General features: G+C 37.7%; 1 protein-coding gene across 1 annotated transcript in view; it reads left to right on the top strand.

Annotated features, from left to right (window-relative positions):
* The window catches only part of LOC122787918 (unconventional myosin-Vb-like), a gene marked incomplete at its 5' end in the record, with an annotated part of 1,807,467 nt that overhangs the window by 24,239 nt on the left and 1,764,093 nt on the right, over positions 1 to 19,135 (top strand). Inside the window, one exon of the mRNA XM_044054844.1 lies at positions 13,331 to 13,502. Coding sequence (XP_043910779.1) covers positions 13,331 to 13,502 — 172 coding nt within the window. The remainder of the gene's footprint in view (positions 1 to 13,330; positions 13,503 to 19,135) is intronic.

Genomic DNA, 19,135 nt, shown 5'->3' with positions numbered 1-19,135 from the left:
TCTTTATTCATGAAAAATGGAGCCTGAATAAATACAATCTGAAGGCTAAAGCAAAAAGTGCTTCTCGTACTGAAAGAAGGCTCTTATTTTTAAAGGCTTTTATTGCTATATTAAAGTTTTTGTTTTTAACGCATTTCATGGTGGCGTGGATCGGTTTTCATTCTTGGCATACCTTTAATATGATCTTTAATCTCGTGCAATAGTAGTATTTTTTTGGCCATATCCTTCTAGATGACTTTCAAGCTTGTGCAGTTTGTTGTATTCAGAGTATAAGTTGCTCTTTAATTATTATGATTGCGATGTGATATTATTTTGAGTGGTTATTTATTATAGATGTACAGCCCTGACAGTGACTAAGAAGGCTGTATTGTATCCTAACGTATGTGGATTTTATGCTTTATCACTGATACTACAGTGCAATATTAGAATTGTGCTGCTTTCTTGATCTGTTGTCCTTTGGGTAAAACATTAAACCATTATCCTTTAGGCAGGTATTAAAATTTCATAGCGCTTATCAAAAAGAGCAGGAATGTTAAAGAACCTCTGACTTTTTTGTTTTTCATCATCCCATATATGTCTAAATAAAAGGGGTCCAAATGGAGAGAAAAGACGGCAAGTAAAGGAGAGTATTATTGCTGACACTGAAATCATCCTCAAGTCTTTGAGAGTACCTTCGCGAGGTGAACCCTGTTTTTCACAAAATCTCACCAAGACTACACTGATATATAGACTGTATTTAAACAGCATATATCCTGGACAGAAGTAGGTTAAAAATGAAAAAAAACTGGGTGCACAAGACTCTGGATATAAAAGTGCCCAATCCTGTTAGGCACACTGGTGCCAGGACTGGAAAAGATGACAGTGTAGAATCCTCAAAGTACAGAAACATCCCTACAATGGGGCCAGGCCCAGGGGGCGGATGGCCTCCCTGTTGTAGAAGGAAGTAGTAGTCCACGAAAATTGATAGGCCAAAGAATAGCCATAAAGACGATAAAGTGGACTATTGAGGATAAGAAAGAAATTATAGGTTACGATTATGCAAAAGCCCAGAATTTCCAGACACAAGATATACAAAGCAAGAGAGAAATTAGAGAAAAGAAAAATACTTCCATAGGAAAAACTGTCAGAAGCTTCAAATGAAAATTTGTGTTCACTAATACAACAGATTTGTGAAAAATAGTATATAGATCAAGAAGCTTTCATCTGTTCGGAAAAAGAAATATCTGAGGAAGTGCAAAAATATAAACAACAAAACCTAGAAATATTTGAATAGTATAAAAAAGAGAGAGAAATGGGGGAAATAGAGATTTGATATGGTGCAATATTTATGCAAAGGGGTAAGCCAAATTAATCAATATAAAGAAGGCAGCCGCAAAGGCATCCGGATATGGAAAATGTCACACTAAAAAAAAAAAAAATCACAAAGATGGAACGTATTAAAGATTATTGGTAAAATAGAAGTTGAAGGTATGGAGTGCCTGCAAAGTGAAGGATTTGTTGTAGAAGGTCTAACACAGGTTTCATCACAGCATGATGGTGTGAGTCCGTAAAGTAAGAAGAAGCAGGAAGATCAGGAGACCTCTGAAGAAGAAATATGGACATGGGAAAGAAAGAGGTTTAATATGGTGTGATATTTATGCAAAAGAGAAACTAACCAATACAAAAAGAGCAGTACAAAGATATTTGAAGAGTAATGCAGGCAAAGGAATCCAGACATGGAAAACTTTACAGTACAAAAAATAAGACCGGAAAGGGAGATTAATAATGGACAAGTTAGAGATAGAAACTGAGGTTATGGAGTACCTGCAAAGTGAAGGATTTAGTGTAGAAAAACTAATTCAGAAAGCACCACAAGAGAATAGAGCAATGGATATCCAAATTAAGGGGAAACCAGTGGAACAGGAAGCAATTGGTCAGGTGCCATATGAAGATATTTTGGAGCCTTCCACAGGAAACCAGTATAAATGTTAACTTGAAGCTAGACAGCAAGGGGAAAGAACAAGAAATTGTGGAAACTCTGATGCAGTCAATTTTGAGGAGTGATAGGCCAGAGAGGTCCCATATGATAGAGCAATGGATGGTACAGGATGAAATTGAAGGGAATGTGCCACGGGAAGATGCTGTAGAACTTTCTGTAGAATGCCCACAGGAAATGGAAAACAATGGATGTGCCCTAAATTTGGAAGAAAATGAGGTAAGAGAAGAGTTGTTTGATTTAATAGACCTAGAATATATTAAGATAAATGAAAGAAATAGACTGCAGAAGGTCAATAAAACCCAAAAAGTCAGAAGTCTGATAAAACAAATCAACACAGTAATTAGCACTGTCCCTAGAGATCCATGCGCTATAACAGAAGTAAACAGGATACATTACTGTGCAGCTAAATTAATAACGGATAAAGTTCTACAACACGAAACACAGGGTAGTGAGGGAAAGGAAGGGGAGAAATCTAATACCATCATGGAAATATCGAATAGAGAAAACTATAAGGCAATTAAGACGAGAAGTGTCACTGTTAGACTATAGAAGAGGGAATAGATAAAAATACTAAGAAAGATAGATGTGATAAAAGCATTGCATAATATTAGAACAGACAAGAATCTGTCCTGCACTATCGCAAATAAACAAAATTTCAGCACAGGTGGAAAAACCTAGAAGATACGAAGATAAATATAAAAGAAACGTACAAACTAAGCAATTTATTGATGACCCAAAAAGGTTTTCTAGAGAACTGGGAATTAAGAATAAAGGAATTGAAAGACCACCAAAAAAAAAACCAAATAGGTAAATTTTGGAAAAGTATCTATGAAGATCATGTGGAACACAACAAAGATGCTACATGGATAGAAGAAATAAAAGAAAGAATAAGAAGTTTAAAGGTACAGGATATGAAATAGTATGAATTAATAGCCAGAGAGATGGAAACAAAGTTAAGAAAAGCATCTAATTGGAAAACCCCAGGCCCAGATGCAGTACCTAACTTCTGGTGAAAAGTATTAACATCTTTACATGAAGATATAGCCACGTGTAAGGACTATTTATATGTACACCCAGAACAAACACCAACCTGGCTAACAGGAAAAACAATGTTACTACTTAAGTGAGCCTGCAATCTACCCTAAAAATGATAGATCAATAACTTGCCTTCCGACGACATATATACTATGCATGGGAATTGATGCCGATTGAGTTTATAGTAATTTGGAAGAAAACTCAATGATGGCAGTAGAACAAAAGGGCAATAAAAGAAAGTTGTATGGAACAAAGGATCATTTTTTGTTAATGTCCTAGTGGACAACTTTAAAAAGGGGAAGAATCCTAAGTATGACATGGCTTGACTACAGAAAAGCATTTGATAGTATCCCTCATGCATGGGCAAAAGAGTGCTTAAAAATGTATTACATACACCCTACACTGATAAGACTACATTAGTGACCATGAAACAGTGGCAGACCACTTTTCAATTAAGCCACGATAAAGGACAAATTATCCCAAGGATAAAAATTCTCTGTCACCTTTGCTATTCTGCCTTGCCCTTAATCCATTAAGCTGTTTACTCAACAGCTTAGACCATGGCTATAATTTGGCTCCTAGAAAACAACAAAGTGTAAAGACTTCTCACCTTCTCTGTCGATGACTTAAGACTGTATAGCTCATCAGATGAGGAAGTGAAAGCACAACTGCAGGTTGTCAAAACTTTTTCAGATGATATACGAATGTCATTTGGTCTTGATAAATGTGCAAAAGTGGCCTTTAAAGCGGGAAGACTGCAGCACCAGGAAAACATCAGTTTGGGACAAGAATGTGATATAAAAGAACTTGAGCAAGAAGGGGTATATAAATATTTGGGAATTGATGCAGGATCAACAATAAAACATAAAGAAATGCGAATAAAACTTAGTAAGGAATACTTTAGAAGACTTAAATTAATCCTGAAAACAGCTTTGAAATGTAGGAACAAAATTCAAGCTAGAAACCAATTTGCTCTTCCTGTCCTAACTTATAGCTTTGGAGTGAATGACTGGCACCAAAATGTGTTGGATAGATTAGATAGGGAAACAAGGAGGATGCTTCATGCTCATCAAATGATTTATAAAAATCATTGTATACCAAGATTATATATTCCTTGTTCCGAAGGAGGTATGGGCCTCCTTGAAACTGATTTACATGTATAGATCTGCAGTAGTGGGACTCCACACATCTGATGACCTCACAAGACCCAAACGTAGTGTAAGTTTTGAAACATGAAGAGACTAAATCTAAGATGACTTCTCTGCTTAATCTAGCAGAAGCATATTGGTGTCCAGCAGAAATGGAAATCTGACTAGAAGTAGATAAATCGGGCAGCAACTGAATGTGCCAAAAAACAGAAGAAAGAATATAAGGTGAAGGAGAAGATGAGTATGCAAGAAATGTGGAAAATGCATAAATGTAATAAGTATAGAAAACTTCTGGAAGAACCTCATGTTGATCAGGAATGAATACAGGAATGGTTAAGGAGAGGCAAATTCAAACCAAGAGATGAAAGGTTAATATTGACAGCCCAAGATAGTGGGTTGCGTACACGTTGGCTTCCAAAGTCCATTGAACGTGTGAGGGAAACTGAAAAATGTAGGTTTTGTAAAACTGAATTGGAAAGTCGCACACGTCGTTGCTGGCTGTGATATACTAATGGCAGAAGGCCTGTATACTGAAAGGCTTTATAATGTAGTAAGATTGTTGCACTGAGGATTGTGCAAAAATTATGATATTGAAATAGCAGAAAAACACTGGAAACATGAGCCACAGAGCATCATAGAAAATGATGTTTATATCGCATGGGATCGCACATTACCAGCAGTTCAAAAGATAGATGCTAGAAAACCAGATATAGTGGTCCAAGAAAAGAAGGCAAAAGTAGCATTGATTGAAATTGCCACACCCAGTGACTACAGTGTGTTGTGTACAGAGAGACATAAAGTCATAAAATATCAGGATTTGCAGGCAGAAAGGAGAGCAATGTGGAAGAAAGATAACCAGACAGTTCCAGTAGTAGTAGAAGCAACAGGTCTTATAAAAAAATAATCCGCAATCATATTTGGTTATCGGTGCATGTAACCCTGTACAAATTGCAGGATGAGTCATTACTGGGCACAGTGCAGGTGATGCGAAGAGCACTCCAGGCTGACATCAAAAATTGAAACAATACTGATTTCATGAACTTTAATTGTACTTTGACTTGGGAATGATGTCCATTCCCGTCATGGTATTAGAAACACACACGACTTGGAGAAATAAGAGTGGTAAATATATTATGTTTATCTATTTGCTGAGAGAGCGTGTGTGTACATATTTATATAGAATCTCTGCAGCTTATGGAGCTTGGTTTTGATGAGTGCAGTATGTGAGCTGTTTTACTGAGTGCTTATTTACTTCATATCCTATTATGAAAGATGTGTATATATTGATAGTAACATATTAATGTATAGTGCTTGAAATCGGTATTTGTGCATTGCCTGCTAGAGGACCAGCAGTTATTCTTATAGCATTGTGAAATAAACATGTTTGAGGGGGAATTGGTTTAGTTATTGGTGTGATAGTGTGATAAGTGTACAAGTGAAGAGTCAGTGTTGGGTTTTTCTGCTTTCTAACGACGGGGTCACTTCGTGTGCTTTTGCCTGGTAGAGCTTCAGAAATGATTTCAGTGTGTCAGTTTTCAATGGGAGGTGCTGCTATACCCCCCCCCCCCAGGTTGCTGTTTCCGTTGACTGACTGATTGCTAAGTCTGACCGACAGTAGTACCTTCATGCTTTAAGTTTTAAAGATTTATTGCCACCCCTGTGTACATGCATTATTTATAGTTCAGTTGTGCAGAGCCACCAGTGTGTGCATGCTTTTGCTGTCCTGACTGGTAGAGCTTTGCTTCCTCTCCTCCCCTATCCCCAACCAGGTCTATATTACATCCTTGAAAGCCATCTTCATCGACTACAAATTCATTGACACCAAACCACCAAAACATTTCAGCAAACCTCAAAATCTTTCCCAGGGTAAGGAAACGCTTTCCCCCTAGCACACTGCAACACACACTGCACTAAATCAAATGCACACAAATGGAGGACTTCACCCTCCCCAACTATATATACCAACTCCAAGATCGCATTACAGTGGGGAAAAAGACAGTTATGGTGTCCGCCAAGTGTTTCCTTACCCTGGGAAAGATTTCAGAGTTCGCTGAAGTAAATTCAGTGACTAGGTGTAGGTGAATTTGTATTTGAAGATGGATTTAAAGGCTGTAATATACACCCCCCCTCCAAGCCATTTGGAGAACAGACATTTATTCTTATCCAGACCACACTCACACCTCACAGCACCAATGTAATCTAGGTAACCATATCCTCCTACACTTCTGCAGCACAAGATAGTGTTCTTAGTAACTGAATCATTCATGACATTGTACATATATACTGTAAGCATGTACTTTTGCAATGTTAAATATATGTCTCATGCTAGTACTTCTAATGCAGCACTTCATAGCTGCAATTATCACTTGCCACCACAAAATCCCTACTTTGAAATTACTATACACTGTATTTTTCATCTTGGGTTTTCCTACCAGATAGTATTAAAATAAAGACTTTATTATACAGTTACCCATATGTACCTACCCTCCGCACCCCATTCCATTTAACAAAGGCATGTCACAAACTTCAGTTTCTCCAATTACTGCATATAAGAAAAGTGACCAGGATTAGTAATACTTTCAGTTTCTTTTTTATACATTACCTTTGCTTATCTAACCTTCTGTAGCTTCCCCAGAAGTATGGCTAATTTTCCCTGTGTGTGTATGTATGTATGTATATGTGTGTGTGTGTGTGTATGTATGTATATGTATATGTGTATATGTGTATATATGTATATGTGTGTGTATATATATATATATATATATATATATATATATATATATATATATATATATATATATACAGACATTGCACCTTGCTTAAAGCAGACAGAATAAATATGAACAGCTCAATACCATTCTGCAAATAAACTCCTCAGACTTGGTGAGAATTATGGGTTAAAGGCAATATACTTTCTCAGATATTACCTATACTTTAATGCTTATTTAGATAAAATACATGTTAGCAGTACTGTGCTACTCTGCAAAAGCCACTTACTGGTTACACTTGTATCCCAAGCAAACACATCTAATGACTATGGTCTCAACTGGATTATAATTAAGATATGCATTCCAAAGTCTTACACATTACACCTAGCCATAGTCTGCTTACCACTTCATCTTCTCCAGTCAGTTTTCAAACACCTGATTCCACTATTAATGCAAGCCACAGATCCTTTTAAAAATATAATTGTTTTGGGATATTTCAACTTCTATCCCTTTTAAAAGGGTAAAGATCACTGTACCCTTTTAACAGACCCCAACCTGAAATAAGCTTACTAGGTCCTATTTTAAAACTAATAGATGCTCCCTATTAGACCTTAGTTATAGCTGATATTCCAAATTAAATCTCTTCCACTGAAATAAAATCCCCTGCTGTTACACACTTTCCAGTGACATTTTGTATTTGCATTCCTAATGTAAAACATTTTTCCAAAAAATAACCTCATCCAGATGCAGATTACAGTAGATCATGTCGGCCTTAAATTCATACTTCACAACTACAGACTGGCCACCAATTCTGAACATCTCCAATCTGTCCAAGTCTGCCACCACACTCGCTAATATCTTCCTAACCCTTTAGGACAAGCATTTCTAGGCATTTAGAAAGACTAAACTCTTCAATTACTAAGGAACATGTCTCCCTTTTTAAAACTGGAGACACCATCTGAAAAGCCTAGAAAAGTCCTCCCATCCCAGAAAGCAGAGATAAATTCCTAACTCTAAGAAATGTAATCAAGAAAGCTGTAAGGCACTAAGTCAACCTTTTACAACTTAAGTAAATCTTCCTACAGAACCATCCTGAACAATTTTGGAATCTTTTTAAACAGTGGATTGAAATTCTAGCAGAGTAACAGTTGACTGATACACGACTTCTTATGAACCACTCTCTCATCAGAATCTCTTGATGAATTTATCCATATGCAACTCTATTTATTTTTCTGAAAAAATATATCAAATAACGTTTGGAACAGAATTCCAAAGATGTGTGCTCCCCTCTCCCCATTTAGATGACCTTTTATTAAAACTATGGAAAGATCCAACTCTTACTCAAACATTTACTGCCTATGTATAAAGTAAATCCATGCTTCAAATATGGAAAGAAGCAGTAATAAAAGTCCCCAAACCCTGGTCTCCCATCGATTTGTTGCACCTTTAGCTTGCCCACGTTTGATAAACTTTTTGAAAAACTGGTATATTCATAATTAGCCAACTACCTACAAAATGACTTTGTATTTTCAGGTGGTCAGGTTTAGAAGTACCATGACTGGCCTCTTAATCCTAATAGATTGCATTTTCCTTGGTATGAACAAAAGTCATATTACTGGAGCTTCTTTTCTTAACTGAACTAAACTGTTTGATTTGGGTGCCCACAGTCTCCTACTTTAGTCTGCCATAAGCATAAGTATTCACACTCAAGCCCTAGGAAAGTTTAACAGTTTCTTATCAAAAACATCCTTCGGAGTCAAATTAGGAAGAAAGCCATGTAATTTAACTTCCGTTTCCAAACGTGTGCCTCAGGGTGCTGTCATTGTTCAGTCTTTATACACAGTCTGCCCCAAGTCTGTCACTACTTCAAATGATCCTTCATGTTGATGACATGGTTGCTAAAGGATTCAGCCCCTCACCTTCGTAATTAAAATGAGAATAACCTAAAACTTCTTGCCATCTAACTGCGTAAAATTATACTTGGACTAAGCAGAACCAAAACAAAGCCAATGTTTAGACCCAATAAGCAATAGCAACAGTAACCCCAATCCATGCAAATTGTTTTTTAATGACAATGTACCCATTGAAACAAGTAAGAATTTCTGGTATTTTGCTAGATCAACATTTTAAATTTTACTACCCCCTTTGAAATGATAAAAGCTAAAATCAACAACTAACTATTTTGGGTCTAAAAACTTCTAGCATGTGGGTATCTGGATAGATCAAAGTTTTACATTTCACTACCTCATTGTAATCTCAAGATCCAAAATCTGCAGCCTAGTACTTTGGGTCAAAAAAAGTCACATTTCCTGCACAAAAGGGTGAAATGCTATTGGACATTCTTCTTTTCCAACCCGAGTATGACTGTTGCATTGTTGCATGTTTCAAAGAAAAAACATGCTTGTATTGCAAATTATAGTCCGTATGCAGATGTGTTACCCTCTTCCCTGACAGACAGCCATTGCTACACATTTTAAGAAGCCAGATGGTTGCCGCTAAAACAAAGCTACTTCCAGCCTTTTTTTATACTGAAACTCCTAATACTTGTGATTTCCATTGTTAGTTGACCAGTTTATACAAAGATATGCCAGTTGTAACCTTAGATCCCTCCTTCCCACCATAATTCAATCCTCTTACACTTACCCTGTAATAATCTTTATTACATGGTTTGCTGTTTATTAATCATGACATCAAATCTGTGGGATTCTCTGTCCACATAAAAGAAGCTCTTTCCTACTCCAACTTTATCTCCAGAAAGCAGCTGGATGGTGCATGCCTCAAGAACAACTCTTCACAAGAAAAGTCTCTGTGAATCTCCACTCTCTCCTCCTGTATCTCAAATTTGCTGACTCCTGTCTCTGTCTGCACTCTTGCAGTCTTTCTGAAATCACCCAGTAAATGTTGTAAACCGCATCATTTGCAAATATCAGTTTTGTCTTCTATAAGAATGTTCACTTACATTCTTCTTTTATTTTTACCCCCACACTTTAAGGCTAGTAAGTAGTAATAGTAAAGCTAATCTGTTACAACTGTTTGTTTTGGTAATTGTTTTACAACTGTACAAGCAGTCTAACAAATGTGATGACTATACCATTTTACTAAAATTATGACCGTTAACTGTTTTGTCAATTTTTCTTGGATTGCTTTGTATACTGTTGGTGGAAACTCTGAGCAGGCCTGAAAATGGTCCATTAAGGCCAATGTACTGTCCCAGTAAACAAGGCTAGCAAAAAAAAAAAAAAAACTTTTTTAGTAGATGTAGGTAAGGTCGATGTGTTTGTAATTGTTTGGACTTGCTGCAAATCTTCTATTGGCTATAGAAGACCTTATGTCATTAACCATCTAGAACATATCCAGTTATAGGGAGTTTTCTTTAAGAGGGTATGTATTGGCCTGAGTTAGTCTATCATGCATACTGAAATGTGTCTGGAATACTATCTGGTTCCCTAGGGCTGCTGCTGTTTCACTTCTTACTGAGGTTATCGTGTTTTGTGTAATAGTGGTAAATCATCTAGCCATGACAGTATCACAGGATGCCTCCTAAATAGATTGAAACATGACCTATCAGGACCACATGAGTTGCTGTTAAACTATAGCCTCACAACAGGCTTTGTATCATGAGAATGGAGGACTGCAATGGTTAACCCATTTCATAAGGGTGGACCATCAACCGACCCTGGAAACTTCAAATTTATTAGTCTGACTTGTCTAATATTCACATCTATAGAACTAATCATCATGAAAATGATCAACAGAGACATAGGAAACCTTCAGACACTGGCCCCCACACAATTGGGCTTTTCTAGGGAAGTTCATGCCTACTAAACCTGATGGACGTCTTTGAGAAGGTCACCAAGGCAATGGATGAAGGGAAAATTATATGGCTCTGGTTAAGGCATTTGATGCAACACCTCACTCGGGTACAGTTGATAAACTCACCAAACTTGGCATAAACCTCTACATAACTTGCTGGATTGACATCTGTCTCACAGACAAGAATTGGGAAGTCAGGATTGGTGATGCTACCTCCACTAAGAGACTGGTGAACAGCTGGGTACCTCAGGGCTGTTTTCTGGGAGTGCTCCTATTTGGCATCTACTTATCAGAGGTAAAGGCTAATGTCAAGGGGCTTTGGCTGACCAAGTTTACAGATGACTGCAAATTGAGAGATCATAGTTTTCCCCCCTGAGATACAAACCTCTTACAAGACTGTTTAACGCAGACAAATGATTGGTGCCAAAGTCACTGACAAAGTCAAGAAATGCATTACAGTGCCTTTTGGGAACGCGTCCTTCCAGGCCTATTACTCCATTGATAAGACACCCCTACAAGTTGACTCAGTAGTCAAAGCTCTAGAAACATATGTAGACAGTCATCTGTTCTTTGAACAACATGTAGCCAAGTTATAAGCAAATTATTCTGTGTTGCCCAACTTGTAAGTAAGGGCATGGCATCCTGGTCCAAGGAAGTCATAGTGCCACTTTCAGGTCTTATCAGAACTATAATTAAGTATAATGCCCCCTTTGGCAAACAGCTTACCCAGACATATGCAACAGTTGGAATTCCCACAAAGGTTCCTGAGAATCCAGGGTATAAAAACATTGTCCTATATGGATTGCCTTAAAGCCCTGTCTCTCTACTCCCTCTCCTGCAGTTTACTGAGAGGCTATCTGTGCCTAACATAGCATCCTCAGATCCAGCTCTGATGGACCTTTTGCACATTTGTAAGACTAACATCATCAGAACCACTAGATCCAAGGATTCAGATTTTGCTTGTGACATAAGACACGTTGGTGAGACAGATGTGTATGTTAGAGGATCCCTATGCTGTGGAACAGGCTCTCCATTGTTGTGAAGCAGAATATATTCCTAACCCTATTTAAGTATAACCTTGACCAATGGATGATAAATCAGAAATTCATTGTGGGTCTGGGCATCTGATAGAGGCAGTTAGTAATGCCAAAAGTAATGTACCCCCCACTAATCACCAGGAAACTTCCTAACATATATTCCATCCTAATAAACACCCATGATACTACACAGGGACGCAATGTGGTGTTTGTTAGCCCAGTATATACCTATGATTTCTGCAACTTGGTCAGAATTCATCTGCCAGCATGTCTTATGAGCTAGGTTTGAGATATTGCATAATTTTATTGTCTGCTACATCCACTGTTCTCATTTTAGATTTCTAACACTATTAAAACAGTTTTTTTCTTTATCCTTTGATGCTAGATTTAACTCTGAATATTTCAGAACATTTTCTCAGTCTTTTTATGCATGCTTTATTCTCACGGTTAAAATATTTTCAAATCAGTGCAGTATATTTCTAGTTTGTGGAGCTTAGTGTTTGTATAGTTAAAAGTGGCTATTTTAAAATTTCTTTATGGAATTGCACCTTTCTGGTGCAGATGTTTGAATGCTGCAATTAATAGTTTCAAATAGCATCATGGGCTGCTATGTGCAGTTCATAAACGATTGCATCCAAATGAGTCATCTTGGTGTACATTTTGGTGCAACTTCAGTCTCGAAATGCTGAAACATTTTCCATTTTGCAGGTTGCAGAGCTTTGTTTATATACAATGGTATCATTTTCAGCGTTTACTGATGGCTTTAGGTTGTGGACAGTGTTTAAGATGTTTCCTCTAGACAGATTATCTGAAGATTGGATGATTATCGGTATATTGGAGGTGATATTTTGATATATCAAATACAGTAATCAAGAGTATTCATTACTTATATCATTATCCTAGGCAATATCGTAATAACTGAAATTCTGTATAAAGGGGTATTATCTTGCGTTTTAAGTGTAGAAGACTATGGGTGAAATTTTCATGCTCAGCAGATTCCATGGATGTTGCTCTTTGGCATGTTAAGTTTAAATCTTTTTTCTGTAATTTTATATTTGAGTGCTCTGTTCAAGCATAGCTTTTACATCATCCTGTATATATCTGAGGGCAGTATAAAGCTGTGTGAATAGCTGTGACCCACTTCAAATTAAAAAAAAATTAAAGTTGCAGCATCTGGTTTGTACATGTTGACAGGATGTTATAACATCCAGGGAAGAAGGGTGAAGGTAGTCTGTTGTATTGGCATGGGTTTACTGCTTTGATTAAAACTTCTTTGGTGTGACCTTTTTGGAGAGTCTATATTAAAAATAAAATGGACAATATTAAAAAAAAAAGTTTTCTGAGAAATTGTAATATTTAAGAACTTCAGTGTTTTGATATATAAATGACCGTTTCAGATACTGCCCTACTAATATATTGCATTGTCGTGAAAGGCTTACCAAAAATGGTAGTCTCATTTGGATTGTATGACTTTCATTTCTCTGTATTTCTTCTAAGACCGCTCCTGTTATAGGTGCGATATTATGCTGCTTGTGTTGGTAGCTTTTTGAATTGTGATTATTTTACTGTTATCTGCACTGAAACTCCCTGCATTATTTTTTTATTTCCTAGGAAATGGAGAATCCCATTGACCCCAAAACAAACCAACTTCCCTTTCTGCGAAATCCAGATATCTTGGTGGGAGAGAATGACCTTACAGCCCTTAGCTACCTCCATGAACCTGCTGTTCTTCATAATCTTAAAGTGAGATTTCTTGAATACAACACTATATACACATATTGTGGTGAGTGACATAGTAAAAATTTATTTATTCTATACAAAGATTCAGCCATTTTCAAACATGGAATGCTTTGTACTTGGGTATTTTACTGGATATTACATACAGCTACCCTGTACATATCAGTGCACTGTGATATATTTTCTAACACTTCTGGTGCTTTATGTATGTATGGTTGCGTAGGTAACTAGGTGTGTGCATACATTTGACAGTGAAATACTAGTCTAGTTTAATAGTCTGGATTCTGGTCTGAGGTCCGGTGCAAAAAGTTAGTAATAGTTTAAGTACAGAGTGAGAGTATTTTGTACCCATTTCCATTTTTTTCATCCCAGCTTATGCTGAATAGTTAGTAAATCTTAGAGGGTGATTGTTAAAGGCAGTATAAATTATATGGACCTGCATGTAAGCTGACTACAGGCACCAGCATGATATCACCATGACTGCATAAAATTGAGATAGAACAGTATAAAATAATGCAATTTACGTGTTCAGGTATCAACTAATGCAGAATATGGTCACCTAGCTGAGATTCTCTTTCCTACTCTGTAGTGAATTATTGCACCCTGTCAGTCCAGTCATTTGAGATACTGGATAAGTGTTTTCATTTGAGGTACTGGATAAATGTTTTTGCCTGTGCTGTATCTTCACATATGGAGGTGCACATCAATAGGATTCCACTGAGTTAGAGATGTGAGACTGGTAAGTACAGAGCAAAAGGTTGCAGTCTTGGAGGATGAAGGAACATGTGACTAGAAGGGGACGGCAAGATCAAATGTATACAAAAAAGAGAATTTTTACTTTGAAGATGTGCTATTAATTTAACTGATTGGATGGTTATACTGTTCATTGACGCAAATAACACATTTTCGGAATGATCCATACGCTGTAGCAAAGCACTATTACCTCCACACGATTAGCTATTATTTTCTACATAGCAGTAACCAACCATGCTGTTTAGAAGTGTTTAAGGAGACTAAAAAAATAAAGTTTGGATGCTCAGGTCATTTCAAAAGAGAAAATATTCCAGATTGAAGGAGTAAATTGAAAGGCCCTTTATGCAATGTTTTGCCATGCCTGTTGTGGAAGGTTAATAGTAGAGACTTTTAACTTGAGTGTTTTACCTCTCTCGTGTTTAAATTTCCTTGTGAGTGTGTATGTGAGCATGTGCAAGTGTGTGTTTTGGGAAGTGTATATCTTTGCAGAAGACTTTGTTAGAATGTTTTGAAAGTGTTCCTTTCATATGAGAGGACCCTTCCCATATTTTCAAGCTGAAGCTATTCATGTTGGAGGGTTTTAGCATAATGTGTCAAGTAATGCTCATTAAAGTGTGGTGTTAGGTTGGACTAATGTTGGAGGCATAATCTGTGACATTTTATTGATCAATTCATTACCTGACTGATCCAGTTAAGATTTGTATGGAACTGGAGTGTATCCTAACATTCATTTGGGAGTAAGTCGATGGTAGTCATGGACAGGGTGTCAACACACATACATACGTACACCCATGTACAATTATGGGCAGTTTGGAGAACTAACAATTCAGCTACAGCACATTTTTAAGATAAGGGAGGAAATCAGAACACTTATTAAACACTCATACAAACTGGGAAGGCCATGCATGAGATACGAGCCTAGTGCTGTAAGACAGAATTGCTAACCTCTTTGCTACTATGTTAGTCTGCTGTGCGAATGTAGTGCAGTACTCAAACAGCAGCAACCTAATGTCCCTTGCTTTGTAACCCTTTGTTTCTGGAATCACAGTTCATGGCACCCTAAAATGAGGTTTTCCAGTTAGTCTCCCTTGGAGGATGTTACTGCCTCCAGTTTTCCTAACAGTCAGCTAGCTGCTCCTAAAAAGGCAGATAGGCTTTATGAAGTTACACAGTCTTTTTACGCTTTTATACTGTCTTCCCAAACCTGAATGAGCAGTTATAGCTTCAGTTAATCCTTCAGCTCCCAAACAGTAAATTCCAATCCTACTGTTTTTGATAAAGATGGGAAGATACATGAGAAAAAGGTATACGATTCTGCAACTTTAATTTTCAGAATTTGGAATGGTCAGGTTCATAGGTTAAGGTATGTCCTGATTTAATTTTTAAAATTGAGAAATATTTTTTTCTGCAGTTTCTTTGTGTGAGGAAAAAATATGCTTTATATAATTTAATTCTATTGCTCAATTCACTACTCATTGTATATATATATATATAGTGTGTGTATATGTGTCTGTTGATGCTTCTTAAAGGGCTATGGCCACTGGTACTGTTTTGAGGATTTTTGCATGACTGCATTCTCAGAGCCTCACAGATGATAAAAATAGATTTTAAATTCTCATTTGGGTAGCAATTTAGTTTTTGGCCCCTCTGCTGCAGAGGTGATCAAAAAATGTGATGAAAGGGGGAAGCCGATGCAGTGAATCCCAATATTTTTCAGCCATCCTTTTCCATTTTTCCAGGGGATTCTCTTACTTATTCAGTTTTGGTAAGAAACAAAATAAACAGTCTAAACAAAATAGAGGTAAACAGATGTTTAAGAAGACACAGCAAGGGGTTCCAAGAAGTATTCTGGAAACTCCCAAAACCAAAGATAGCCCAGGAAGACAGAATTGCTATTTGAGACTGTTCCCCTCCCCTACCCTGGCACTTCCTTTTTTCTTGCAGAAAGTCTGAATCTCCTTAAGCTCATTCATCAAGGTTAAAGATGGTAATGGGAGGAAATTCCTCCTTTCCAGGAGGTAATTCCTTATCCTCCAGACCAGACTCTTGTTTCCGCCTGCCCATCTCGTGCTGTCCCAGGGAGTGATAGAACCAGTTCTTCCCAGGTGGAAAAGGGGTTTTATTCAAAGATGTTTTTAGTGTCAAAGAAGGAAAATGCTTGGAGACCAGTTCTAGATATTTCTTTCCTAAACCTGTCTGTGATAGTCACCAAATGCAAAATTATTGCATTTCACAGCCTGTTGTCATCTTCCTCATTCAAGTTATCTGGTAGCACTAAATTTAAAAAAGTTATCACATCCCTATTCATCCAGATTTCAGGCATTTCTTAAGGTTGTGTGTCTGGAACACACAATTTTTCTAGCCTACCCTTTGGGCTATCCAGTGCAGCAAGAGTGTTCAGTGTCTAGCTCCAGTTATAGCTGATTACAGGCTACAAGGTATCCAAAATGTTCCATATTTAAATGACTTGCTTATTTTTACAGCATCTTTTTCAAAGTGTCACTAATATATCTGTTGGGTGAGAGATCTCTACAAGCTTGGATTCCAAGTGAACACTGAAAAGTCATTGTCTTGTCCCAGGATTGTGTATCTGGGATGTCAGCTAGACATCATTGTAAACGGAGGTTTTCTTCCACAGGAAAAAGATACGTTTGTCTAGAACTATTTTTAGGGTTTCCCACTCAGACTTCAGTTGCTGTAAAGGGGATACCTCAGGATGTTGGGTCTTATGGCTTCTATAATTCTCATAATACCTCTGGCAAGACTCCAATGAGAAAAATACAGTGGTATCTGAAGTTTCTTCGGACCCAGCACCAGCACCTTTTCAAATTACAGTGCTGTGGTTTGTCAGAAGGGAACTCACTGGGTGGACACAGATATCCTTAAATTCAGGTCTCTTCTTCCTCCTCCCTGTTCCAAAGCAGCCAGTCACCTCAGATGCTTCGGACTTAGTGAGCAGTATCGAGGGATAAAAGTGCAAGGTGTGCGGGACACCAAGGACAGATACAAGCACATAAATATAAAAGAGATGCTTTCCCTGATCAAGGCACTCAACTCTGAAACATCTTTGGTCCTTGGGGACCACTTCAAGTTGTTACAGACAATACCATAGTCATGTGATACATCAGTAAATAAGGTGGATCCAGGTCACACTGACTTTGCAGACTAGTCATATTAGCTTGGGATATAGCTTCATAGCATAATCTTACTCTACAGGCACCCTACAGTTTGTCAGAGCAAAATTGTGTGTCAGACAAGCTGAGCAACACAAAGGCAACCCGTCACACTTGGAAACCAGATCAGGGGGGTCTTCCAAGATTTGATCCATCTGTGGTGAGTTCAAGTAGACCTCTGTCTCCTCTTTGATCAGTCAGCTGGCAAGATTTTACTTCAAGACTACATGCAAGAAGGCTTGGAAGATGGATACCTTTTCTTTTCCTTGGTCAAGAATGTTCCTATCTGCTTTTCCACCCTTTTCACTAGCGTCCAGGGCACTTCTGAAGATTCTGAAGGAATCCCACAAGAACATTATCGTGACTCCCTTCTGGCCCAGGCAACAGTGGTTCTCCCTTGTTTTAGAAATGGCCAGGGGCAATTTCCACAAACTTTGTCACAAACATGATCTAGTCACTCAAGAACAGGGGTGCTTGATACACCCTGACACCAATCATCTTCAGTTGACTGCTTGGATGATAGGGTCTTAATTCCTTTTTAGGCACCTCTTTACTGAGGAAATGCAGCCACTACTAATGGAGGTAAGAAAGCCTGCTACTAGAAAATTGTATATTAGCAAATGGAAAATGTTTTCTAGTTGGTGTCAACAACATAACCAGTACCCATTCAGGGCTAGATATCTTGTTTTATATTTGTGTGAGTTACCATCGTATGGCCTTTCTTACTCCTCTAACAAACTTCATTTATCGTCCATTTCAGCATGTCTGTCCATGGATCCTCCTCTTTCAGTGCAGCCTCATGTCAGAATACTTTTGAAAGGAGTTTTGCAAAAGAGGCCTCCTAGAAAACTATTGGCCCCTCCTTGGGATAGTAATGTTTTGTTAGAGAAGCAAACACTGGCTGACTTTGAGGTCCCTAACCTGGAAAACAGTTTTACTGATTGCTTTCACCTCTGTAAGAAGATTATCTAAGTTGCAAGATCTTGTTGTGAGTCAGCCTTTTCTCATTTTCCACAGGGATAGGGTATCTTTGCGAATTTAATCCTTCTTTTATGGCTAAAGTGGTATCTGAGTTTTCTTTAAGCCTTGGATGTCCACAGACAGCTCAGGTAGTATCTTAACAGAACTAAATCATTTAGATATTCCAGATCAATTGTTCTTTTCTTGTGAAGGTGAGAAGGGACAATTTGCATCAGAGCAGGTTATTTCAAAATGGCTGTCTTAAGCTATTTCCTTTTGTTGTACTTATACAACAAAACGTTACCAGTCAGGGTCAAGGTCCACTCTGAGTGCCTTGGCTTCATCTATGGCTTTTGTAAAGGGTTAGATTCTACAAATATTCTAGAAACAAAAACGTTGTCCTCTGTACATAATTTTACAAAGCACTATAAGCTTGCTTTCTTCTCTGGGTCTAGATCAAGTTTTGCAAGGACCATTCCCCAGGGACTCCTCTCCTTTCGCCTCCCAAATATAGTTAGCTTTGGTAATCTACCTATATAGCTAAGGCTACTACAGCAGCTGTCATTATGATGAACACAGTGCAGTTCTGCAAGTAAACTTAACACAGCAGTAAATGCTCTGATCACTGCTGCAAGAGCCATTCTGTTCCTCCATCCATCTTGCTTTATGGTGCATTGTTTATGCTAGTGCGTGGTCATTTATTTTTTGTTCTTTTAGGTTCATGGGTTAATTGGGGATTACTAGGCTAATTACTTAAGAGCCCTTACAAGCCTAGCCAATATAACCTAATTTT

Source organism: Protopterus annectens, chromosome 13.part0 (assembly GCF_019279795.1).
Source record: "Protopterus annectens isolate FY-2018-M chromosome 13.part0, PAN1.0, whole genome shotgun sequence".
Taxonomy (NCBI): Eukaryota; Metazoa; Chordata; order Ceratodontiformes; family Protopteridae; genus Protopterus; species Protopterus annectens.
This window is presented reverse-complemented; position numbering and strand designations above follow the sequence as displayed.